The sequence below is a fragment of the Trachypithecus francoisi genome, unplaced genomic scaffold (assembly GCF_009764315.1).
Source record: "Trachypithecus francoisi isolate TF-2019V2 unplaced genomic scaffold, Tfra_2.0 Lachesis_group4, whole genome shotgun sequence".
Taxonomy (NCBI): domain Eukaryota; kingdom Metazoa; phylum Chordata; class Mammalia; order Primates; family Cercopithecidae; genus Trachypithecus; species Trachypithecus francoisi.
This window is the reverse complement of record NW_022681469.1, coordinates 92,068,721-92,096,114: the sequence shown is the minus strand read 5'-3', so window position 1 is coordinate 92,096,114 and position 27,394 is coordinate 92,068,721. Positions and strand designations below refer to the sequence as shown.

General features: G+C 40.2%; 1 protein-coding gene across 2 annotated transcripts in view; it reads right to left on the bottom strand.

Annotated features, from left to right (window-relative positions):
- ITGB8 (integrin subunit beta 8) overlaps positions 1–20,671 on the bottom strand; it is an 85,461-nt gene extending 64,790 nt beyond the window's left edge. Inside the window, exons 1-2 of one of the 2 annotated variants that reach the window (XM_033192845.1) lie at positions 20,069–20,671; positions 18,942–19,379 (exon numbers count right to left, since the gene is read on the bottom strand). In XM_033192845.1, coding sequence (XP_033048736.1) covers positions 18,942–19,068 — 127 coding nt within the window. In that variant the 5' untranslated portion in view covers positions 19,069–19,379; positions 20,069–20,671. Of the gene's footprint in view, positions 1–18,941; positions 19,380–20,068 lie in introns of those variants that run through there. The other variant, XM_033192846.1, reaches the window with a different exon arrangement.
- Between the last annotated feature and the right edge of the window lie 6,723 nt (positions 20,672–27,394).

Genomic DNA, 27,394 nt, shown 5'->3' with positions numbered 1-27,394 from the left:
CATAAAGCAGATTGGCTGGCACTTGTTCAGCAGAGGGGAGAGCTGTCCTTTTACAACCGTGTTTCCCCAGGCTCTTGCCAGGGGACAGCTCTGAGCTGCATGCTAATTAGGCAGTAGCATAGGAAGTGGTGTTCGCAGTTGCTGTTTCCATTTGTGAATTTCTAGCTCCGTCTTGAAAGTCAAATCTGGAACAGAGGAGAAGGCAACTTGTTCTTCTCCTAACCCTGCCTATTCGCTGGCCTCCGCTTCATAAACTAACTTTGCTGAAGCTTTGCTTCCTCGTTGATGATGTACAAAAAATGTTCCCCTCGTTATGTGCTGTGTTCCTCCACTGAGCTGTGAAAACATTTTGAAAAGTAGAGTGCAACTTACAGTGACATGATTGATGGAGAACATTTGCTGTATAGTATGTACAGTTCTGTGAGTTTATGGGACTATCTTAAGATACAATTTATAATAGGAAAGATTTATTTTAAAAGGTCACCAAAGACCAGGTGCGGTGGCTCAAGCCTGTAATCCCAGCACTTTGGGAGGCCGAGGCGGGCAGATTACCTGAGGTGAGGAATTCAAGACCAGCCTGACCAACATGGCGAAACCCTGTCTCTACTAAAAACACAAAAATTAGCCGGGCATGGTGGCAGGCACCTGTAATCTCAGCTACTCAGGAGGCTGAGGCAGGAGAATCACTTGAACCTGGGAGGCAGAGGTTGCAGTGATCTGAGATCACACCATTGCACTCTAGCCTGGGCGACAAGAGTGAAACTCCATCTCAAAACAACAGCAACAACAACAACAACAACAACTTCAATAAAGGGAATTGTTTTTGTTTTTGCTTTTTAAAAAAGGGCCACCAAAATTCCTATACATTAGACAAAACAGTTGCCCAATAATGCACACTAATTATTCCCTGTTTTATGTTTTGGCACTGTCAGTAAAGAGGCATGAGCAAAACTTTAGTGGGTGGAAGGGTTCTGTATGTTGACGGTAGTGGTACATAGCTGCAGACGTCTATACATCTGGCAAAACTCATCCACTGACATTTTAAATAAATACAGTTTATTGATGTAAATTATATCAATAAAGTTTATTTACAATTAGCACTGTAAATTAACTTAGATGGAATATTTGTTAGATAAAAGACAGCCAGTGCACAGTAAAGGAATATATTTCTTTCCTGCCAGTATGTAGCAAAACATTAAACTACAGTATATGATTTTTAGAAAAAAAGCCAGTGACATCTTATGTTTTTATTTTGTTGTTGTTGTTGTTGTTATTACAGATTAGATAGTGGTTAATTAAAGTTGTTTATCCCTATATGGCATATACGGCATTTGATTTACATATCCTCTTATATTCAGATTAATTTATTTTAATGCTTCTTCATATGGATTGAACTTGTTTGTGAGATAATAAAAAAATCTTTTCAAATTCAAAACTTATTTGTTATATTCTGCTTGCAATTTCTTGCCAACTCTCGGCAGCCTAAGAAATTCAACAGAGTAGGTAGTTATACCAATGTAAGATTAAGTATCTTGGTAATTAGTACTATTAGGTTGGTGCTAAAGTAATTGCGGTCTTGGCCATTGAAAGTAATGTCAAAAACCTCAATTACTTTAGCACCAACCTAATATTATGATCAATAGTAATACTAATATAGCTTCAACTACACATCAATATTACACTTTATATCCTGTTCTCTAAAGTAAATTCTCTTCTATCCTCAATGCCAAATGTGACTCTAAATATTTGTCTTTTCTAAAATTCATTTTATTTTGGAGACTCAGACAAAAAGGAACTCTGAATTATCATAAAATGTGTTAACTGTATCTTATAGGATAGATAATCTTCCATAGTACCTTAATATCTTATAATTTTCAATTAATATTTGTTCAGTTTAATATCACTGGTAGAGATTTGAAAACATATAGCACAGTAGAAGTGATAAATTCAGAAAATTTAATATTGATACTGTATTATGAACCATAGTCCATATTGTCCTATAAAATTCTTATTCCATATTCTCCATATTTCCCCAAATGGTCCAGCTAACATTTCTCCTTCATCAAAAGTCAGCTTTATGCAGAGTTCATCATTCCTTGGGGAAGTGTTCAAACAGTGCTTTGGAAATATATTCTCCTTGTTCCCACTGGCTACTTACGAGATTCTCCCCAACTTCCATCTTGTAACACTTATCAATCTCTATTCTTTCAAAGGTCACAGCTCTTATTTATATGCTCCCCCATTTTGTTATCAGCACTAGAAACAGCTAAATTTACAATGTATTCATCACCTTGCTCAAGGTTTTTCTGTCTTACCCAAGACACCCCCCACACCTCACTACCTCCACCATGAACAGAGCCATTAGGAATCTCTGGGGCCAGGAGCTGCAGCAGAAAATTCTCATGAGCTATAGAGGAGCCACTGGATAACGGAACCATGAATGAGTTCTTAGGTATGAAAAACCAAAGAGAAGCAGAATAAATAACAAATTCAAGGGGAGCCAGAGGAGGAGACAGAAAGCAGGCTACTGGTGCAAGAACTCTAAAACATGGAGTTGAAAGTGAACAGGAGGTCAGACACAAATGGAATGATGCATCCTAAGCAATATTTGCTTATCTGAGGCTGCCTTATGGGACACTGCCAGAAGCCTATTAAGAATTGGGTTCCCTCCAAATTTCTTTCTCACCTCATCTAGTTCCTAGACCCTGCTTTTATTAATTTTTTTGACTTTCCATCATATGTTTTCACTTTCACTGTTCTAATTCTTTCTCATCAAATCCATAAGAACTCATACCAAGTCCTCTCATTTAAGATAGGACCCTAACTTTACCTTTGTATTATCAAGAAAATCTAAATAATATTCCTTCTTCTCAAGTCAAAATTGTCTTTGTTCTCTTATTAGAAAAATATCTCTCCTCATTACCAAGATCATTTCCTCTGGCTCTCTAGTTAATATATCACTCAAAGGCAAATAATAATTCTTAATTACATTTAGCAACTAGCACTTAGCAATGTTTAAATTTCCTGTCTTTCAACCGTGAGTGGGCACTCTATCACTTCTCTCATTCTCAAGCAACTCTCAAGACTGTTATGTCTTTGGCTATCTTCACATTGCTCTCTCAACTCTACAGCCTGACGACTCTATGAACTAACAAGATTCCAAGCCTCACTTCCTTGAACATGACCACCAAATTGGTACCTTCAGTTCCAAACTCTCACCCAAGCTTCTGTCTTGAACTTTCAACTATCTGCAGGGCAACCCACTCAGATTCCTGCCACAACTTCAAAATCTTCGAGTCTCAAACATTATGTTCCTCTTCCTGACTTGAATGATCTGTTCCATTAATTACATTATTTTCCCATCTATTCTGATTTAAATCTTTGTGGTCAACCTTGACTCCTCTCTATACCACAGCGTCAACAACCTGTCAGTCACCGAGACTTTTTGCTTTTACTTTAGTGTCTTTAGTATTTCTTGCTCCCTCTTTTCATTCCCATGGATCCATCCTAGTTGAGGCCCTCCTTATTGATGATTTGCTTTAATGTAACAATGTTCTCAGAGTCTCTTACAAACACTATTTACCACTAAAAATCACTAAATACGTTGTTACCAGTTTCTTTCACTGATACAGTGTGATCACATTACTACCCTACTAAACAATCAAATCAAAACAAAACAAAACAAAATGCCTGGAATTATTTCCACCACATGAGTAGTCAAGTGTCTCAGTCCATTCAGGCTGCTATAACAAAATACCTTAGACTGGATAATTTACAAACAGCAGAATTTATTTCTCACAGTTTTGGAATCTGGCAAGACCAAGACAAAGGCAGCAACAGATGGGGTGGTATGGTGAGGGTGCCTTCCTCATAGGTGTCACCTTCTTGCTGTGTCTTCATATGGCAGAAGGGACAGACGAGTTCCCATAGGCCTTTTTCATAAGTGCACTAACACAATTCACCAGGGTTCTATCTTCATGACCTAGTCATTTCCCAAAGGCCCCATCTTTAATGTCATTACATTGATGATTAGATTTCAATACACGAATTTTGGAGAAGCAAAAACATTTAGACCACAGCATAAAGTTCTAACAAATCTACCTGCCATTAACTCCAAGGTGCTCTCTTTTGCTTTTCCCCTAGTGCCCTACGTCATGGTCAATGTACATACCTTCTCTCTGCCTGCAGAGCCCCCTTCAGGTAAAATCCTCAGGTGTTGGATTTGGCAATCACTTTAATCATCTGGAGTCAAGAGCGTCTCAAGACGCCCAAAGAAAGTTCATGTTGCTTTCGACAGGAGATGGGGTGAAGTGAATGCCTCACATCAAAACTAAGTCAGGCTTCCTTAGACCTTGTCTCTTCCTTCCATAAGAATCAAGAGCAAATCTCAGAACCTCCCCTTGCCCCTCAACCACTCACAGTATCATCACCACTATTTACCTTGAGATCCCAAAGACTAATCTCACTTATCCATGTTTATTGCACCAGTTTCTACAAAAAGCCCAAGACTCTCAGATTCACCCTCATTCCCCCAACACATTCTAATCCCTAGAAGGCTCTGCACAACCCTTCTTTTCTCCTTATCTCCTACTCCTTTACAACTCCAGAAACCCATCCCCTGTGCCCTCTGAAATTCATAGTCCACTTCCAGAAGGAATGCCCATATCCCAGTCCCTTACCTGAATGTCCCCTTTACCATCTTGTTTGAACAGAAACTTGGCTCTCCCCTGAGAACTCGTCTTCCCCTGACCACATGAGTAATGGCTGATGTTTCTCCCAGAATCCATATATCCTTGAGCTTGGAGATGTGTGTCTTCCTGAGTCCTCACTACTATTCACAGGCACTTCTTCCTCTCTATCCCCTAGTCATCCCACCCTGAGCTTTGACACTTGCAGCTTACATTATATCATCCACTATTCTGAATTGTTACAGGCATTCACTGACATTTACCAACCATAGGGAGATGCTGTCTCATTTTTGGAAAAGGTTGCCTCCTTGCTTGCTATAATTTTCTCCAACAGTACTCCTATGTCAATTCCTGACAATTTTTGTATATACACACATCATCTTTGCAATACAAGACGCATCAACTCCTTATTCTCTTCTCCTCCAATTATTTTGTCCTCCACCCTGATTTGGCTACTTTGCTTCCATGTTAAGAACTTTAGACCTTGTAATTACCAGTAACTGCAACTTCTCTACAATTCCAGTTTCACATATCACCCTGTCTGACACCACCTCTTGTCTTACAAGCTAATTCACTCTGCCTAGGCTCCAGATACCAACAATCTGCCACTACCAGTACTTCAATCCTCTCACACATTAAAAATATCTCACATTGTTTCATAGCCTCTCATCTCTCTACCCTTTCTCCAGTTACCCAGAAGGCTAACTCTCTTACTGCCTTGAGGGCTTGGCTCAAACACTGGTCTTTTTTTTTTAATGAGGCCTACCTCATCTAATCTACTTGAAATGGCAACTCTGTCCTCCCCCAACCCTGCTCTACTTTTCCCCATAGTACTTACCACCTTTGAACATACTAGATAATTATGTATAACTATATTTTTAAAAATATTTTTTCTGTCCTCCCCCAAAATATAAGACTTATGAGAATAAGAACTTTTGTCCTTTAGTTTCATAATGTTTTCATACTTTGAATGGTATTTGCTATACACTTGTTGAAAAATATTTATTAAATAATTAGCACATATTCGATTTTAGCTACAATTAAGAATTTATTGGATCATAATGTCAATATCCTACTAGAAAGTGATATATTATTGAGGCAGATGACATATTGTTCATATTTCCCTTCCTGAGGCCCTGGGACTTGGCTCAGATAGCACCTTCTCAGTGAGACCTTCTCTAATTATCCTACTTAAGATCATACCTCCTTCTCCAGTACTCTTGACTACACATCTGGGTTTCTTTCTCTCTACAGAAGGTGCTAGATACTGAGTGCTGTCTGGTGTGCTACACATTCTGTTTCTTTAATATGTCAAATGTCTGTCTCTCTAAAGTAGAACAAAAGCTCCATGAGAGCAGATCTTTTTGTTTGGTTCTCTGCCATATCCCTGAGGCTTAGAGCAATAGCAGGCACAGTGTAAGAGCTCAGTAGGTATTCACTGAAGGAGAGGATGAATGGGTGTCTCCCCTGCCTTGCCCAAAACATCCTATGTGCTCTCTCTCTCTTTTTGTTTACTTCTGTGACATTCGGGTAACTTCCTCCCGATGTTGTCCCTTCTCTTGGTCAACTCTGGAGCTCAGCTCAGGGTGCGTCTCCCTGGGGAAGCTTTGTCCTCCTACTGCACTTGCTCCTCTGGCCATTCCACACTGCTCCCTGCACACACACAAAGCACTATTGTTTCCCACAGGTTGTCCCTGAATTTTGCCATTGTGATATCCTCACTTTACTCATTTAATAAATTAATACTGGTACTTCTGTTCTTCCTGTCTTTACACACACATTTAAAAGTTTCTCCTAATAGATAAAAACAATGCAAATAATTATATGTACTATTGGAGACACAGTCTGGATTTTGCTTTGTGCTGATGCATTTTAAGACCATCTCACAAAATACACTATGCCTAGAAAAGGTGGACCATATGTATTGTAAAATCTAAATAGCTGGAACCTTCAATTAATCAAGGCTCTAGATTTTAATTCCCTCCTAAAAAATGAGAAAAACTAAAACTAAGTATTAATCTTTAGAAAAGACTGCAATGTTCTGTCTTGCATCAGAACACATTTGACCTATTTCCTGTCTGAATCAGAAGCCTAAAGCTCTACAGCACTAATGGCCCAAACTGCTCACCTCTGCCCCCAGCGCCATCTCATATTGTATGCCCACACAGCTCCTCAGGCTCAGCCACCCTATCTCCTTGACACCTTACTTCCTCTCTGTCCCCATAGCAACTAGTCCAATGTGAAATGCACTGAGCAGGTGCTCAAGCAATGAATTCATTTATTGATTAAATGGTAATGGTGAAAATTTGCAAATCTGATCAAAGGATAACTGCAAGGCTTTTTTCAAATATCAAAGAAAGTTTAAATGATGTACTTACCAAGAAAGGAAAGTGTACACACACTTGTTGAAAAGATGTTCAAAGGCAAGAGTCAGAATATAAATGGCCATAGAATTTAACTAATTAAAACATCACCTTTCATAGGCACTCTAGGTGACCAGGATTTTCCTATAACTAATGTTTACCTGCTCATAGGTAGCTCTGTTAGTATTATCAAAAGCTACTTGATTAGAGGAAGAAAATGGGCCAAGATTTAGTCAAAAGAGAAAGGACATTATCATCTGGGAGTGGAGAGCAGAAAACTCCTCTTCTTAAGGAATTTTGAGGTAGTAATTTTGATGGCTTCTCCATCCTTGAATTTTTTTGTTATTATGTAATACTTGCAATTAAGTCATGGCATTGTGCAGTGTTTTAGGGATAAGGCACCTGCATATGTTCCTGTTGTAGAATAATAGCACAACCTGACATAAGACAGAACTTAATAGCAGTGCTATCAAATGGAACAGGCAGGGTGCAGCAGGCAGCAGATAACAGGATGATGTCACCTCAAGGGAGAGTGGGAGGGCCAGAGAAAACTTCCTTAAGGAATCTCCCGGGCGATTTTATTACATGATTGCATCTTTATTCTGTCTGGTTCCCAAATATACATTATCTGTTAAAAACCACACGGTATTGTTAGGTTACTACTGAGAGTCAGCCCAGGCAGCCGGATCAATAAAAACTGGCCAAATGGCAGCAAACCTGTTCAAAGACATGAAATTATCTGCCAATATCCAACTTCCTAGGACTAAACTTTGATGTCTGAGCCCCTCTGTTTCCTACTTAGCTTTCCCTTGGACCTCAGATCTCTTTTGTCTTCTAACACTTAATACCTTTCAGGTTCAACTCTGCCATGTCTACTAAAGACCCACAAGCTGCCTTTCAAAATGTACAACTAATTTATATTTGAATGGGAAATACAGGAGCTACACCCTCACCATGACTGAGGCAATAGGATGTCTCTTCACCTTGTCAGACCCACATTGCATATCCATTGATTAGGCAGAGACAGCTAAGTTAATCTGTTTCTTCTGGCCTGGAAGGCTCTGCACTATTCCCAAACAAATGACAACCAAACTCCAAACTTTGTGTTTCTAGGTTTCTGTGCTCTCACATGCAGTGTGAGTATCTGTGGCCATTGATTCCTTGGCTCCTGAACAACCCTAAAGTGCCCGGATTCCCACCACCTTTCACTTTTGCACACCAACAATTCAGAAAAAAATTAAAATTAAAATGAATGAAAAATCTTTTACGAAATGTGCCATGGGTATAGAAGTTGTTGGTAAAGCCCTCTCAGATTCTGTAATTTCCAGACAGTCTCCCAGTGTTTATGTGGCACCTCTTGTGATCTTTTGGATGGAAGAGTTTACTGTATATCCAGGCAACGTCCAACAACCTGGTCTTGTGTAACCAACTCATTTAGACCATCCTGGATCACTTACTGTACAGCATTCTCAGAGGCCTAGAAAGGTGAGCTTGCACTTTTAAGGGTAATGTTTTTGGGAATCCAAATTCCGCCTAGGAAATTCATGTATAAGAGTGCCACTAGGCTGGAGAGGTAAGCTCCAAAACATTGAGGTAATTCAATATTTCTTTGGACTTTCAGGGTATTTAGTTCCTTGATTGTCAATGAAGAGCCCTAACAAAGATCCTCAAGTGGACTGACCAGTTAGTGGGTCCTCTGACACTAGGGCAGCTTTATATTATACAACTTGGAGGCCAATTCTGGCGTCCTCTGGAGCTTGATGTTCTTTTGTATCATGCTAGAAGCATCTAGATTGTTCAAAGGGCCAAGAATACTTTGGTTCTGCATGTGGGCTTTTTTTTTTTTTTTTTCCTTAAGATTAATCCCAAAGGAATTGCAAATTATGCAGTATAGGAGAAAATATCATATACCATCTGGGCAGTCTCTGAGAAGTTTGCCCTGTGAGAAGGAGGAGTGTAACATCCAGTGATCGTTCTGGCTGACCCAACATTTCTACCCCCCCCCAGTAGAAAGCAGTCAGAAGTAACGTATCATTTTATTTTTAGCTCAAACACATCCCTAGGAGGCAGAATTTGTCCAAAAAGCCCTGATGTCTGACTTCATAATGCCCAAAAGTCAATCTCTGCCCAGACAAGTCTATAACCAGATAATCCATCCTCAAGCAACAGTGAGTTCTGGCATCAGTGCTATGCTGACCCCCAAGTAGCCAACTGTCAGCCCCAGACAGCCCTAGAAGGGTGGTCTAGGCCCAATCTCCAGCTGGCTATGCTGTCTTAAGTGGGCCACAGGCATGTGCTGAAGAGCCCCCTTCCCTTCTGCCATGTGATCACAAATCCCATCTGATGTTACAAAGTATCATGTGTCCTTGGACACCTTCTTCACAAGGCACCAAACATGCTATATCTTCTAAACTAAAGACTGCTAGTAATGCCATTTAGTTCTCATATTTTCAGTATCAACCTGAGGTCAGGCTCTCTGATTACATACATTGACCCTCACCTTAGGGCCCTTGTTCTAGCTGGTAGTGACTGACACGCTCAACGGAAGGGACCTTTTTAACCAAAACCAAGGATGCCTGAAAGTGACTCCCTTCTTTAATGTTTCTTTTCTTTTCTCAGTGTTGCCACTGTCCAGATGAATTTTCTCGGAAATTGGGCTCCATCTGTCATTTCTAGAGCATTTTATTTTGCACTTTATGATCCACTTGTCTTCAATTCCCCATAAAAATCCAAACCAAATGCACAAAAAGACAATGGAGCAATACCTTAGGAGGCATGGTTTGTACTAAGAAAGAGACCAGTCAGTCATTTTGCTGCCAACAATACAGTTCAGATACAATAGTGTCTTTGTTTCCAACTAGAACAGCCAGTTCTACAGCAAGTCCTGGCTACCCCAAAACTTCTTTGCAGCCTTTGTTCTATTGCAGTCAATGAATACCTTACATGACTAAGCCTACCCAGCCTGGCCTCTTTGCACCTCTCCAGCAGGCAATTAGAGAAGACATTCCCTATTTGATACTCCTTAATATAAATCCTGTCAATCCAGTCCTTGTAGAATTTTGAATTTTCCTTTTAATTATTTTCTTTGTTTGGCCTCATAATATTCTAATGATCCTTTAAAGCATAGTGGTAATCCCTCATTCGGTAAGGATGAAGCTTTTCACCCAGCCCCCTTCCCCACCTAGTACCTGTAACGGTTACTAAGAAATTATCCTAAATATATGGTCCTTACTAAAATCAGAAAAAAAAAAAAAATGCCTTTACCTGGGAAGCTGTTTGTTGTTCAATTCCAAGGAAAGAACCCTTGTACCACATGTACACATGAAACAGCAGTACTTTTAACTGTGGCTTCATTTACTATTGGCAGATCTTGAAATATCAACCTGTTCTATCCTAAAAGGAAGTTGAGTCCAAAACCATGGAAAACACCAAAACATTCCTGGCCCAAATCCACCACACATCTCACATACCTAATAAGATATATTTGGTACAATTTTTCAGAGCTGGAATATTTCTAGCTTTTCATCCTCCTGTCTTCATCACCAATCCTTCTCTCCACTTCCAAACTTGGTCTCTTCCATGGACTTTGACTTGAACTAGCCCTTGACGGCTACACTGCTTTCTTACCCTGTACTATCACGAGACTGTAAAATTTTTGGCAATCCTCTGGAATAAACAAATTATACCAACATTTATCTGGAATAGCAACAGATTCTGTCCTTAACAAATGTAACAGTATTTGTTGATTACAAAAAAAGCAAAACAACAATAAAATACCTGGCAGACACAGCGCACACCTAAAACCATTCCAGCAGTGATGGTTGGCTCGTTGATGAGGTCAGCATGAAAGGCCGCTTTATAAGACCTTATATGCTGCTTTATAAAATGAACTTTTATATTTTATTTTATTTTATTTTATTTTATTTTAGACAAAGTCTCACTTTTTCTCTCCTAGGCTGGAGTGCAGTGGCGCGATCTCGGCTCACTGCAACCTTGGCCTTCCGGGTTCAGGCGATTCTCCTGCCTCAGCCTCTTGAGTAGCTGGGATTACAGGTGCCCGCCAGCATGCCCGGCTAATTTTTGTATTTTTAGTAGAGACGGGGTTTCACCATATTGGCCAGGCTGGTCTCGAACTCCTAACTTCAGGTGATCCACCCACCTTGGTCTCCAAAGTGCTGTTATTACAGGTGTGAACCACTGCTCTTGGCCTAAAAATGAACGTTTAGTACTTTGGATAATAGCACTCAAAACAGAAGCATCTTTAAAAATCATCTTAAAAGTATATATCTGATAAGAACACTTTAACAATGCAATTTGAAGTTAATAATCTTATTTTTGTTTCCTAAACTAATATTAGTTAAGGACTTTTTTCAATAACTGCAGGAAGATAATTTAAATATATCTGTTTAATATTAGTAGCTTCCTAGCAAGAGTTGATCTTAGCACTTTTGTTAAAAGTTGGGTCTGTTTTAATTAAATTATAAAATCCCAATGGAAATCATTCTGACTTTCATTTTTTTGGTGTGTAAATCAAATAATTTGCTTACTGTGAAAGACAAAATAAGGTCACATTAAGATTGACTTTAAGTTGAAAAATAGTCCTTTTACTCCATGAATGTAGTATGGCACTGCTTTTTCTATATAATCATTCATTTATAGATATTAAATATCAAATATCAAATACATGCTAGCTGAATAATTGGACCAAATTAGGTCATTCGGGTCAGTAAAATGTTCTTTCCTAAGTTTTTTTTTTGTTTTTTTTTTTTGAGATGAAGTCTCGCTCTGTTGCCAGGTTGGAGTACAATGGCACAATCTCAGCTCACTGCAACCTCTATCTCACGGGTTCAAACAACTCTCCTGCCTCAGCCTCCCGAGTAGCTGGGATTATAGGTGTGCACAACCACACAGCTAATTTTTGTATTTTTAGTGGAGACAGGGTTTCACCATGTTGGCCAGGCTAGTCTCAAACTCCTGACCTCGTGATCCGCCCACCTCTGCCTCCAAAAGTACTGGGATTACAGGTGTGAGCCACTGTGCTCGGCCTTCTAAAATATTTTTTAAAATAATAGTGGGAAATAAGTAAAATTAAATTAACACTATGCATACATTTGACTCTCATTATAACATGATTTGCAAGAGAGTAAAATTTTGTATAATCTGTACACATCTCGAAGATTACCAAAAGGGATTTAGTTACTAAAACATAAAAGCACTTTGACATGAGGTAGTCAAGACTACCAGATTACCTTATGCAATGGTCTCTGGTGCTTTCTTTGTCTCCCCCCAATAATATTTATTTGTTTGTTATTTATGTATCTATTTTTGAGATGCAATCTCGCTCTGTTGCCCAGGCTGGAGTGCTGTGGCATGATCTTGGCTCACTGCAACCTCCTGGGATCCAGCAATTCTTGTGCCTCAGTCTGTCAAGAATCTGGGACTACGGGTGCGCACTGCCATGCCCGGCTAATTTTTGTATTTTTAGTAAAGATGGGGTTTCATCATGTTGGCCAGGCTGGTCTCGAACTCCTGACATCAAGTGATCCTCCCACCTCAGCCTCCCAAAGTGATGGGATTACAGGTGTGAGCCACTGTACCCGGCCGCCAGTAATATTTAAACTAGTAGACAAGTCTGCCCCTAACTTTTTCAGGGCCAACAGCAAGAGCACAAATAGCAGTGAGCATAACAGACTAAATATTTAACAGCTGCAAACCAGGCAAAGAAACCCACAGGTAAAACAAGTTCTATCTTCCTTCCTTGATAAATATATATGCATAATGACCTGGAAGGCTAGGTCTGAATTTGGAATATTCACCTCCAGATTTCTGATTAGGAACTGGGCAGTGTGTGAAGTGTTGCCTCTCTGGCCATGATCTTCCCCTCTTTTCTCCCACCTCTAGATTTGTTCTGCAGCACAGGTAGCCTGTCGTTTACCTGCATGGACACTTCAGCTCGCATGTCCAAGCTCTGTTTACTTCTCCTGTGTCAGTGTCCTTGGCCATCTTCACCTAGGATTTGGCACAGGGGTGACTCAGTTTACCTCCAGAAGGCAGGCCATAAAAGTAGCCTGAGGCTGTTTAGGCTAAGAATTCTGGAGATGATCTAGAGGGGGTGACAGACTCTACTTGAGCAAGCCCCATGGACTCCCTGCCCATGGTTGAGGTCATGGTCTGAGGACAGCTAGAGTTGAACCTTCCAAGGTTCAAGGTAGGGACTCCTCTCACCTTTGAAAAGCAATCTATATGTCTATAATTATGATTCAGAATGCTGACTCGAACCACACAGATCGAAATTCTGGGACCATTATTTATTAGTTAAGAGATCTTGAAGAAGTTATTCAATGCCTCTTTAATTAGTTTGCTTGCCTATACAATGGGAATAACAGTATATAACTAAGAGGGTTGTAAGCATTAAATAATATATTTTCATATAACGTGTCTAGGAGGGTGCCTGGCCTACAGTAAATAATACACAAAACTTAACTATTGTTATTTTTTAACTCCAGAACTCAGTATAGTGCCTGTCATAAAGCTGTATGTGCTTTAAGAAAGTTTGAATGAATAGTAATTAAAGGAGTTAGAATAGCTTGGGTTTTTTATTAATTTTTAAAGTATTTAGTTGAAAACTACTACAAATCCCAGTTTTCATAATCTAAATCAAAATCAATTTTAAAGTTGATACCAAGGGTAAAGAATTAGGATCACTTTTTATATTTTATTATCAACAATAGAAATAATTGTCACAGAAAGTTTGAAAACAAGACAGACTTTGAAAAATAAGATTAAAGAGTACTAAGTCTCAGCTTTTAATCTTTGCTAATGATTTGCCCAGAAGGTCAAGAGACTGCTTTCTGGTATGGGCTGGGAAAACAGAAACAAGTGTCCTTTATAGTGTAACCCACTTTTAAAAGAAAACTTTATTTCTCAAAGTTCAAATTCTAGTGAGGCTTAGAACTGATTAGGGAGAATTTGCTTAGCTGCCCAATTTTAGATTGCTCACTATTAGCCTCAAGTTATCCATGGGGTCATTTACTCCAGATACTTTGTGAAGACCTACTGTGTACCAAGCACTGGACACACAAAAATATAGGCAGCTTCTCCCCTCAAGGAGGTCACACGTGGGTGTGTCCATAGCAACGCTGGGAGGAAGTTGTATGAGGAGCCTGAAGACAATGGGGGAGCTAGGGAAAAGTTCTGAGCAGAAAGGGTGGACAAAGGTTTGAAATGATGAAGACTGCTTAGGAAGCTCATATTATGAAGCATAATTCGGGCTTTCTCTACTACGTTCAAATCCCATCTCTCCTACTTACTAGATAGGTGACATTGGGCAAGTTACTTATCCCCTCTGCTCCTGTTTCTTTGCTTCAAAAACAGGCACCTCTCTCACAGTATTATTATGAAGACTGGACAAGAAAATGGAGTTTGGTTTTGAATGTGTTAGGGTTTTTGCCTTTAGGCATGTAGTGGAGATGTGGTTCACACAATTTGCTGCACCTTCTGGAGATCAGATAACAGGTCAGGATTAGAGATAAATACTCTGGAGGTGTCAGTGTAGAAATGGTATTTAAGACCCAAGACTGGGCCGGGTGTGGTGGCTCACACCTGTAATCCCAGCACTTTGGGAGGCTGAGGTGGGTGGATTCCAAAGTCGAGATCGAGACTGGAGATCGAGACCATCCTGGCTAACACGGTGAAACCCCGTCTCTACTAAAAATACAAAAGATTAGCCGGGCATAGTGGCGGGCGCCTGCAGTCCCAGCTACTCGGGAGGCTGAGGCAGGAGAATGGCGTGAACCCGGGAGGCGGAGCTTGCAGTGAGCCTTCTCAAAAAAACAAAACAAAACAAAAAAGACCCAAGAGTAGATCAGAGAAGTTCTTAGAAGTGAGTTCTGAACCACTCCTACATTTGGAGGTTAAGAAATGAGGAAGAATCAACATCAGAGATGGAAAAGGAGCTTAAACCAAGAGAGTGTGGGTCCAAGAAGCCAACAAAACTATTTCCAAGGAGGGCAAGGTCAACAGTGTCAAGTCACCAACAGATGATACATCAAGCAGGATGGAGATTAAGAATTGGACGTCAGATCTGGCAATGTGGAGGTTACCCTGATCTTATGAGAGTGGACTGCAGAGGTGATAAAGAAAGCCTTCTCACAATGGATTCAAAGAGAAGATGAGGAGAAGAATCGGAGACAAGAGTTATGGACAACTCTTTCAAGGACTTATAGCAAAAGGAGAGTGAAAAATAAGAGATAAAAAGATTTTGCCACATATATGGATATTGCTTTAAATTATACAGTAGATGGGAGAAAAGCTAATCATGCAAGGGTGGGCGGATCCTTAAAACGGAAACTTTACAAGGTATACCTGCTGTGATTTCATTGGAATAAAACAATTAACATTTCTCTGGTGAAGCAGATTTACTCATGTTGTTTTTCCCTCCTCATACACATGCATATCAAAAAGCTATTACGTATCCATACTTTCTAAATACAAATATTTTTAATGGAACTATAATAGAACTATTGAAAAGTAAATGGTTGAAACTGTGCCTTTGCCATTTCTTGTGTCTTTCTCTTCTGCAATTGCTCCCTTTAAACATTGTGACCATTCTTGTTGCCCTAAGTTCCAGTTTTTTAAAAAATTCATGCTGTAAGATTAGTTACAGTGTGTTCCTCCTCCCATAAAATTTTTATTTACTGAAATATTTTAAAATAAAATGACATGAAAAATTTATTTCAAAATATTTAGTTGGGAGAAGGGGATGAATTGGGTACTGGTAGGAGCAGAGATGAAAGAAGTTGGCTTTGAGTTGATGGTTAATGAAGCTGGGTGATGAGTATATAGCAGTCCCTTATACCATTCTCTCTAATTCTGTATGCATTTGAAAATTTCCATTATACCATGTTAAAAACTTGAAAAAATCATAGGGTTAATACCATGTTTAACCAAAAAGAATCCATTAAGTAGTGAGATTTCAGATGATTTGGTAACAAGAGAATAAGTTATTTTGGGGCACAGGAATTTTTCTGGCATTTTCCAAACCATATCAGCTACTTTGCTGTCAGCTTAGAGGGCAAACATGCATGATTTTTAATTTATCAGAAAGTGTCTCCATTGCTTCAAGATAGAATTAATTTGGGTGCTTATTATGCAAATAATTTAGAAGGATGATTTTTTTTGTTAATGATACCTTGGTTCTTTTAAATATCCAATCACTTTAGGTAAGCATAAAGAATTCACTTATGCTATGCAACGTTTTGAGGGGAAGTAATGCTATGGTCACAAAATAATGTTAATCTAGTTGGTTGTTGTTGAAAAGAATAAATAATTGATAGTTGAATAAACAGAAGGTGAAATTTCATTATAATAATAGTTACCACTTTTTAAAAAGAAACTGTGATATCTGAAATTTGTTACACTTATATTGCTATATAAAAATGTAGGTAATGAAAGTTCTTTATCTTTTAAAATAAGTACATGTGGAAACAATGTTGCTACATTAACTCTTCCAATATTAATCACTAGATATACTTTATGTTTTCTGGTTATTTATTAACCATTTTATAGTGCTATTATTTCTCTAGCTATGGGTAATTTCCACCAGGTATAGTTAAAAAACAAACTGCAATAATTTTTTCTATATCAGAAATCTTTGGATTTGATTAATAACATCCCCCACTGCTCACTATATATTTGTTATTAAAAATAAACTATGTGTTCCAGACCTATAAATTCTGCTTTAAAAATTAAACCCAAAGTTATGCTGATCTTATGCAGCTTCTGGTCTCTTTTGTATGGCTTTATTGCCCTCAACATTTTCCTGGTGTAAACTACTGAGCAAGGGAACAAGATTTCCTTTGTAACTGATACCTAAATTTCTATTCTGCTTTAAGCATCTAATTTGCACTGTAAAGACATATAATTTGAGACTTGTAGTATATCACAAAAGTACAGCAGTTTATGCTGATCTCTAATTTTCTGAGTTATACTGGCTATAATTTACATTTTTTGCATGTTTTTAACTGCCATGCAAATCAGTATACATCAGAAACCTTTGTATATTGACAGAGACTGGGAAAAGGATGCCTTGTTCTGATTTCAGAAAAGCATTCCCTTTTCAGGTCTGCAGGTGCAAGGAGGCCCATTCATAATATTTCCTTCAAATCAGTTTTAGATGCTGGGTAGAAATACAATGCTTTTTCACAAGAGCCTGACTAATGTTTATAAGCACAGTTAATGTTTTTTAAAAATGTACTATAAATAGCAAATTTTAGAGGCAAGTGGGACTTTTTCCTTTGCCTATACATTGGGAACAAAATATACTGTGTTAACACAAATTTTGGTCATTTTATTAGTGTGTGTGTGTGTTTACTAAATCTAGAAAAGGACTTTATTACTTATTGAAACAGGATGAAATTATGCTTAGTGGAAAATTTGCTGCAACAAATGTATGTTTCTTCCATTTAAGAGATAACTGATAATGAATGTTACCTTTTCCTTTGCCTTTTCACTATTTTGAAATCAACAAACAAGCCAAAAAAATAACCACAAGATCAAGAGATTTACTCTAATTTCTCCATTTCAGATAACTGAGCAAATCTCCCTGAAACAAATATTAGAAAACTATATATGCAACAATTTACTAAAGATAGCTGGATGTTTCCAAATGTTTATATATACATATACAGAGAGAGAGCCTACTTATAAGGTTATGACTTGACTGTTTTAATTAGCTTCAGGCAAAAACTTGGCACATCAAAGTAGAGGAGTAAATTTTAACCTACAAAACAATTACAACTATTAATTAAACTCTCCTTGAGCCCGAGAGGTCACAGAAAGGCTCTAATATAATTTAAGGACTTGGTGACCAAACAGAGAAAAAGTGAAATTAAAAAAAAAAAAAAAAGAAAGTATGACAATAGTCACTGCATTGGCAAAAATAATTGTTGGGTCTATATTAAAAACCATTAAGAACTCATTCTAAACTCATGATTCGTCCTATTACTTAGTTGTATAATTTTCCAACAATCCAATCCGGTATACCATCTCACATTTGATTTTGTCTCATAAATCAAAAGTCCTAAAACTCCTTCTCATGTACTATTTGACTTGAACTTCCCTTTGTGATTTAGAGAAGGCAGGTATTACTAACCTCGTTTTACAGATGAGGACAATGAATTTCATACAGTTAACCTCTCCACATCAAGGTAGCTCTGACATAAATGGTTTGCCTGGACAGAAAGCTGTCACTCCTGGTCCAGAGTTCTTTCTGCTTCTCTCTATCAGAGATGGATCTCAGTGAGGGATCAATTAGATAGTGTTTTTTTTTTAAGCTGAAAGGATGGTGACTTAAAGCAAGAATATCCCTCCAGTGTGGGTAATTCATTCAGATTTACCACTAATGATAGTAGAAACTCGTATGCTGTCCTTTTCTGGACTCAAAAATCGAAGACTACTCCCATTATAACCAACTTATCTACAGCCTCGAGTTAAAGGCAAGTTAGTCATTAGTGGACCCAAATGTTAGAAAGATGGGGAGAATATTCTGTACAGACGATGCCCTTAAGAATGGACCAGGGCCCCTAAATGACTTCTGTAAACAGGACACCCTGTCTTCCAAAATTCCTTTCTGTTAGGGCTTCCTCAACACCTAGGAGTAACACACAGTGCCTCCTCTGATAATTAGTCCTTGCTGTCGCTCCAGGGCAGGAATGCTTGACACCTGGCCTAGAGGCCATCTGTGCTGGAGGACGCTGCCACGCACCCGCCCTCTTGAAGTTCTCTGATGACCGCAACTTACCTGGCCGGGATGCTCTGGCCGGGCAGCTCTTCGTGCCAGCCCAAGACCTTTGAGGAAAAGAAGAAAACAAAACAAAACAAAACAACTTACCACCTTGGCCCAGTCCAAGAACAAGTGAAAGCACGCAGGCTGCCCAGAGGAACGAGGCGGGACCTCGCCGGTCGTTTTGCAGGCAGACAAATGCAGCGGTAAAAAAAGCCAGGGCCGAGCCACACATAATGCAAAACAGCCCGCCCCGCGCCCGCCGCCTGCCTGCTTTCCCGACGCGCGCTCGCGCCTCCCGGGCGCACCTCGGGGCCCGCGGGCCGAGTGTCGCTAGGACGTTTTCCGCAGGCCTAGCAGGCTGACCCCGCGGCTCGGAGCAAGCGGTGCAGGTAAGCGGGCCTGGGCACCGCTCGGCATCTCAGGGCCCCTGCGGCCCTCCCGGCTCGGCACGGCAGGTCCCGCGGTCTCCGCGAGAAGCACCTCCTTCGACGGCCAAGGGCCCCGGCGGCGATTGGAGAGAGGGCTCTGCAAGGGCTCCGCAGCCTGCTCCGGGACAAAGAAAAGAGCTTTTGTTTCTCTCCAGCCGGTGGGGCTTCTGCTGCATAAATCAGCTTAGTGAAGAGCCAAACACAATCAAACCCAGACAAAGCCCAAAGCTGGAGGGGGGGAACCACCCTAATGTACATTCACTGGGTGATGCTGGATCTGTGGGAGGGGACGCCGGCGAGGTCGAGGGGAAAAAAGTCGATGGCGCATCAATCAGCGCAGTTTCTTCCACAGGTGGGCAGGGAGGCCAACTTCACTAGCTGCAGCTTTGCAGCCTTGCCTGCAGAGCAGCGGGCAAAGACAAGTCGGCAGCGTCCTGGCTGGCGAGGGAGGAAGCTTGGGATGCCAGCAACAGGGGGAGGCGACTCTGGGAGCTCCCTAGAAGCACCCGCCGACTCCCGCAGGCACAGAGCGAGGCATCGCCGCTCCCTGCCTGGCGGGGAGTGGGGCCCGCGGCTGCGAGCGCAGAAGGGGAGGTTCCGCCGGGTGCCGGAGCCCGGCTACGCGGGGCGGGGGCTGCGTGCCCTTGTCCTTTCGGCCCCAGTGCGCGGCTCAGGCGTCCCGCAGTCCAGAGCCCGAGTTGCTGGCACGCTCTGGGGTGCACACGGCGAGGATGCGAGAGAGGCGAGGGCGGCGATGGGCGGGAGAGGGGTGGTCCTGCTCTGGCCCCCGGGGGTGCTCCAGACCTGCGGGTAGCCGGGTACACTCAGGGCAGAGAGTTGCTAGGAAACCTCCCCACGCTACCGGAGCGCCTAGGCTCGGCTGCCCGCAGGCGCGGCTGCAGCCCGGGCAGGAGCAGCAGTAACAGCTCGGAGCAGCGTGGGCGGGACATTGGTGAGGCATGAAGTCACCACGGCCCACACTCGCTCTTTGTTTTGCTCACTCCAGCTCTTTTTTTTCCCCCTTGGCTCTGATAGTTGCCATTCCCATCGTTCACAAGAACTCCTGAAGCGTAGCCGCGCAACAGGAATGGCACGCCTCGTTCCCTTCTCCCTCCTCCCCCGAATCCTTGCACCCCAACGCTCGCGGGGGTGGTGGGAGACTCGCTCAGCGCCAGCAGCAGCTGCGAGCAAACCCCAATCTCTCACCCCCGCGCTGCTCGCCGCTTTGTTCGGAGATACTCACTGCCCCGCAGCTGCTGCATACAAAGTGGAGTCAAGGGACCTCCCCTGCCCCCAACGCCCTCTACTTAGCACTTTGCTTGGAGTTAGGAGCTCGTCCTCTGCCCCACCACAAGTCTGCCCCGGTCTCCCTAGCCTTTGGAGAGTTGGACCAGTCTGCAGGGGCTGTTCCCGGAGCGACCGGCCGAGATTTCTCGCTGCTCCTTCCCTACTCAAAACCTTAATCCTAGGCTGGACAGCCCTGTTTTTCCCCAGCGTCTGGTGGTGGCTCTGGGCTCTTGCAAGTTACAGTGGGTCTTTTGATCTTAAGCGTCACCTTCCCAGTAAACGGAACAAAGAAGTTACAGACAGCAGCTAAGTGGGGAGAGGGGAGCTAAGGAGAGAAGGTGGGAGGCGTTTCTGCCTGCTCGCAGCTCAGAAATTTAGGTGCAAGTAGGGTGCGGGTGTTATGCTGGGCAACTGTTCGGGAAGCAGCGCGTCTCCTCGGGTCCTGTCATTACCACGCTAAGTCGAGGGAAGGAACTCAGTCCCCCGCATTGGAAACAAGACAGTGTTTCCAGTTCAACACAGTGATGGTTCTCTTTTCCCTCTAGGGGCAGGAGTGATTCCCAGTCCAGAGGTTTGACATCTCATTTTAAGGCAACACCCGCCTCTTACAGGCAACAGACCAGTCCAGCCAGGTCAAGGTGAAATATGCGGGAGTTTCCCCCCTTCTTATTTAATAGTTTCCGTCTCCTTATCTGTAGTTAAAAAAAAAAAAAAAGGTAGGAGGCGTGCTCTCTCTCTCTCTTTTTCTTTCTGTTGACTGAGTGAATGGAAAGTACCTGGTTCATAAACCACAACATCGAAACTCCCCCTTTCAGGTGTGGACTGCACAGCGAGGTGCACAGAATTAGTTAAGCAAACCAGGAACCCAGCTAGAAAACTAAACGCGCCCTGGATCTACAAAACAGGTCCCTTCGAGAGACCAAAGCCATGATCCCAACCTTAGCAACATAATTCTACTACAGGTGATATACTCTAAATAAATAGAAATAAATCCAGCTCCGCCTTAATTTTTATTTTCTTTTCTTAGTTCCAAGTTCGAACAGTTATAGTTTTGTTTTTTGGTTGTCCTAAAGGAAAGACGTAAACATTAGTTAGGAAGGGTGTGAGGACTTGAAAATTTGAACACAAAGGTATCATAGTCAATATCTGATTAGTGACTCTTCCATTGGGCAGCCTGTGTGTTTTCCAGGGGTTATGACACAGACCTACTGAATGCAGCCACCCTTGAGACGTGCAGTGCTCCAGTTAAAAAAAAAAATTAAATCCCTCATTCCCGTAAGGGCATTGTCAGTACACTTTAAAGTGTCTATCACATCACCATTCCATGATATTCTAAAATACAACTCGTGATGCTGCGTTGTAAGTGGCAGTTACAGTAACAAATAACATATAAATGTATGCAAACAAGAAACAATGTAACTTTATGAAATTGATGAGGTATGCACTAATTTTTGTAACTCTATATTTTTAGGTGTTGATATATTATATATACTAATCCAGAAAAACCATGTAGCAAGAGGAATAAAATGAAGTTCAGAAATCTGTTTCGGGAAATTTTGAAGCCCTTTAGAAAGAAAGATTTCTACATTTTGTTACATGAAATTCAAGCAAATATATGTCAGGTGCCAGTGCTATGGAGTTGTTGAAGAATAAGCACAATACCATTTATTACCACTTCTCAGTTGTAAAGAAGCTGTAACTCTGGTTGTTGAAATAAAATAAAATGAAATATCCTAGATGTGAGACTGACTCCTGCCAGTTATTTACAAACAAGTTATCTGCACATTTTGGGCTGTAAACATAAAAGTAAATTCTCCTGAAAGGCTGTAAATCATCTTTGGGGTTTTCTTAAAGTAAATACAACTAGTGACCCAGGAACAAAAAGTTTGCTTGTTTCCAATAAATGTCACTGATCACCATAACTCATCCTTTTTCCTATAAGGAAATGTACAGCACATTTTAAAGAAATGCAGTATTGTTATCTTCGTCGTATTACCTGAATAATTCCAATAAAGGAAAATTGTTTCAGAAGATGGTGACTTAATTAATTTCTGTTTTTCTATCATGTTCGGCTATCTTGCTTGGAAATTTCTGACAGCTAATTTTTCATCATTTGTGGTAATGAGAGGAAATGAAATTCATAGATAGTCTAAAAATAACATTTTAGTTATTCATTCCAGGCTTCCTATCATTAGAGTCTTTGAGCTGAGTTACTAAAAAGTCATAAAATGAGATGACTTAAATTTCTTCCCTACTCCTTTAACCTTAATTTCTCACTAAGTCAGTTTATGGTAAGAATGAATAAGCTATAGATAGGTAGCAGGAGTGACGGAGACATTCAGACTATTTTTTAAGAAAGGATCTTGCTATCTCACTATGTTGCCCAAACTGGCCTTGAACTCCTGGTTCAAGCTTGAACTCAAGCTATCCTCCCACCTCAACCTTGTGTGTAGCTGGGATTGTAGGTGTAAGACACCACATACAGCTGTGGCTATTAACACGTTAACTAGATTTGCCCAAATTATTGATCTCACAGTGGCACTTACAGACACGTTTGAAATTTAGTGTGTTTAAAATTTTTGAAGTTGGGATCAGAGACATTCAGTATGTTTTGGATATTCACAAATTATCTATGAGCTTTCCTGAGACATCTCAGAAGATGTTTAATGGTCAGACCAGTGAGATATACTATTGTGACTATGACCTCTAGCTTCTTCTAATGATAAAGTACGTAAGTTACTTGAAGATATTTTTCACCGAATTGTTAATAAGACAGTGTTTCTCATACTGTAGACTGAAGACTGCATACAACACATTCCCCCACAGAGTAATTCTGAGTTCTAATTCCTTGTCTCTATTCCAGGAGATTCTGAATTAGTAGATCTTGTATGGTGCTCAGCAATCTGCATTATACCACGGTCCTCAAATGATTTTTATATGCTCTGAAGTTTAAGAACCTCCTACTTTAATGGGTTAATGCAGAGACTTCTTAAAGGCCTCATGAGTGTTTAATAACAAAGGTCAGTGTCAGGTGCAAATTCAAAGAAAAATGAACTGCTGGAGCCAATGTCTTTTGCCAAGATAGTTTATGGATGACTCAATCAGTGAGATATTAATGTTTTCTGAAACAAGACTGCCATGATTAAGCTTGGGAAATGCTGAATTAAAGTCAAATTAAATCCTTTACTAGAGGAATTTCCGGAAACTCAATAGACCAGCATGCCATTAGATTCTCCAAGGAAGAACCCTTTATTAAGAGAACATCTCACAGATTAATTTTCCTTGAAGCATGCTGCAGAGCTAGCCCCATTTTACAAATGTGGAAACCGAGACAAACATTGGCAAAGAAACCAATCTCACTTTTTCTTTCTTTCTTTTTTTTTTTTTTTTCCCAACCTCACTTTTTCAAGGGAATTCGTGAGCAGGCAGAAATCAGAGCTCTGATACTTCTCAATCATCTCATATTGTGATGACTTTTAGTTTCAAGTAAAGAGTCAGATTGTGGCTGTTCTAAGTAAAAAAGGAAATTATTGGCCAGGTGTGGTGGCTCACACCTGTAATCCCAGCACTTTGGGAGGCCAAGGCAGGAGAGTCACCTGAGGTCAGGAGTTCGAGACCAGCCTGGCCAACATGGCAAAACCCGTCTCTACTAAAAATGTAAAAATTAACCTGGCATGGTGGTGTACGCCTGTAGTCCCAGCTATGCGGGAGGCTGAGGCATGAGAACTGCTTAAACCTTGGAGGTGGAGGTTGCAATGACCTGAAATTACACCACTGTACACCAGCCTGGGTGACAAAGTGATACTCTGTCTTAAAAAAAAAAAAAAGGAAATTATTGAAAGAAAATTGGTTGCTCACAGAATCAGCAGGAAGCTGGGAGACTAAGACTAACCAAGGCCAGAAAACATGGAGGCATAAGCAGTAGCAGGAAGTGTCTAACTCTTAAGAACAACTTTGAATCCTCCCTTTGCTTTGGATCACTTGCTCAAGATTCAAAATCCTTGTTGGGAATATCTGATTTTCAGAATTTTCATCACATGTTAGTACACTGGCTTTCTGGGTGTGGGAAAAGGAGAGGAGGGCTCCTGTCTTCGGCTTTCTTGGTAGAAAATATGGGTACTTTTGAATGAAATATATTATCCGTGCATAGTCTAATCATGTGCACAGAGCCTGTGTATGGTGTTATCCTTTTATAGCATGCAGTAAACTAATGCTTGTTTAGCCTTTATCTCATCATTAGAAAGATGATGTTTGCCCTGGCTCACTACTTCATTGCACACAACTGGAAGTCTGTGTGCTAGAAGGGGTAGGGAATGAACAAAATTCCCAGGTGCTGTCTTAACTGTGCACCAACCAAATGGGAAGTGAGGTATAAATACCCCAGCTCCCTGTTTCTTGTATGAAGTCACTTTAGGCCTTGTGTTCTACACTATTTTTGAACTAGTTTTTAATTTTCAATCTATCATGGATTGGTAGTTAAATAACATAAAGTAAAATGAATTATTGGAAAAAATGGGTATCACTAAAATGTCAAATTTCTATAAAAGTTTCTTAGTACTTTTAATTTTTATACATTCTTTGTCCTGGGTCAGTCTCAAACAGTAGAAGATGTACTAATGCCACACATTACATTAGGAATAATATTTAGCACCATTTTCCAAAGTTCCTCTGTATGACCAAGCTATACTTGGTCACAGTGATATTTGCATTCAAATATATCCTTCATTGGTTGTCTTTCCTTCCTTCATTTCCCTGCGACCCCCCAATATTTCCTGGTGTCAGGGTCTTCTTCTGGAGAAAACTAAATTAAGACAAGCAATAAATGTGACTGGAAACTAACCGCTGCTGTGCCGCATGTATGAATTTAAATTCTTTTCTTGTCTAGCTATAAGACAACCACAGTGCAAAAAGCACATGGGCTTTGGAGTCTTAAGAAGTAAGTTTGAATCTGCTACCCAGTAGCTGTAGAATCATAGGTAACTTATTTAATTTTCTGCAGCCTCAACTCATTTATGTGATGACTATATTAAAACTATCAAAATTACAAATTAAAATGAAGTATCACTACACTCCTATTAGAACAGCCAAAATCCAAAACACTGGTAATACCAAATGCTGATAGGGACATAGGGCACTCGGAATCATCATCACTGCTGGTGGGAATGCCACTTTGGAAGACAGTTTGGCAGTTTCTCACAAAACTAAATGATCCAGCAATTGTGCTCCTTGGTATTTACCCAAAGGAGTTGAAAACTATGTCTGCAAAACCTGCACATGAATATTGTGCCAATTTTATTCGTAATTTCCCAGACTTGGAAGTAACCAAGATGTCCTCAGTAGGTAAGTAGATAAATAAATTGTGGTACATCCAGACAATAGAATATTACTCAGGATTAAAAATAAATGAATTATCAAGCCATGGGATGACTTGAAGGAAGTTTAAATGCATATTACTAAGTGAAGGACGCCAACCAAAAAGTCTAAATGCTGTTTGATTCCAACCCTGAGACATTTGGGAAAAGGCAATCTGATGCAGACAGTAAAAAGATAGTGTTTGCCTGGGACTGTGAGAAGGAGAGATGAATAGGTGGAGCATAGAAGATTTCTAGGGCAATGAAACTACTCTGTATGGTACTGCAGTGGTGGAATCATGCCATTATGCATTTGTCAAAACCCATGTAATGTACAATACTGAGTGAACCTTAATGTAAACTATGGACTCTGGGTGATAATCGTATGTCAATGTTGATTGATCGATTATAGCAGATGTGGGATGTTGATAGTGGCTAAGCCCATGTGGGGGCAGGGAGTATACTGGAACTCTGTACTTACCCCTTAATTTTGCTGTGAACTTAAAAGTGCTCTAAAAATTAAAGTCTATAAAATGCAAACACATGCTACACAAAACTACCCAGTAAAATAATTGTAAAAAATCAAAAGAGGTCATGAGCGAAACATGTTAGAATTCATCATATATTATCCCAAGGATTTTTGCAATGGTAATTAGGACTATTTTAATTTCATAATATAAACAACATTGAAAATACATGAATACTTATTTCAAGACTTGCATATTGTCATAAAAATAACATCAAATATCTTTGGTTTTGCTGAATACATAACTTTTCCTTTTCTGGTAACTATACTATTCTTTACCCACATGAATAGATATAGTGAGCATGTCTTTTTATAGAAGTCTGTAATCCTAGTATTCTTTATGACAATCTAGTTTTATGTCTCCTTAATCAAACAAAATTGTTCCACAATCTTTTTAGTCTGAAGTCATCTCTGTACAGTTTGATATACAACTGTATGAAAGCTTCACTTACTTTTATGTGCCAGAGACACATATATTTAATACTGCCTTTTATTTAAAATTTAACATGTTTACCCTAATATGTAGCTAGGGGGGTAAATGAATATGCAATAAGTATTAAGTATTACTTTATTGCTCAGATTTCTAAATGGACAGCAGTATAAAGGACCAACAGCTGGTTCTCTCAAATAGAGGTATCAGCAGACATTATAAAGACAACATTTCACCATTGACATAGTTCATCTGTTGAGCCACCGTGGAATGTGGACTGATTTGCACATCATTACACAGCTAAAGGCCTTTCTGAACTTCAATAACTCAGAGGGAACCCATGACTAAAATTCTCCCTTTCAGCATTTTCTCATGATCACATAGCCTCTGGAGAGTGAAGTCACTACAAAAGTTAAATTATTCTAATCAAATTCACATGGAGTTTTTATACTTGGAATACTGCCATTCTCAGCCCCCTTCTCCAATTTCAAAATTACTTCATGTTTCACCTTGAAGAATGTGACCTTTTAACATAG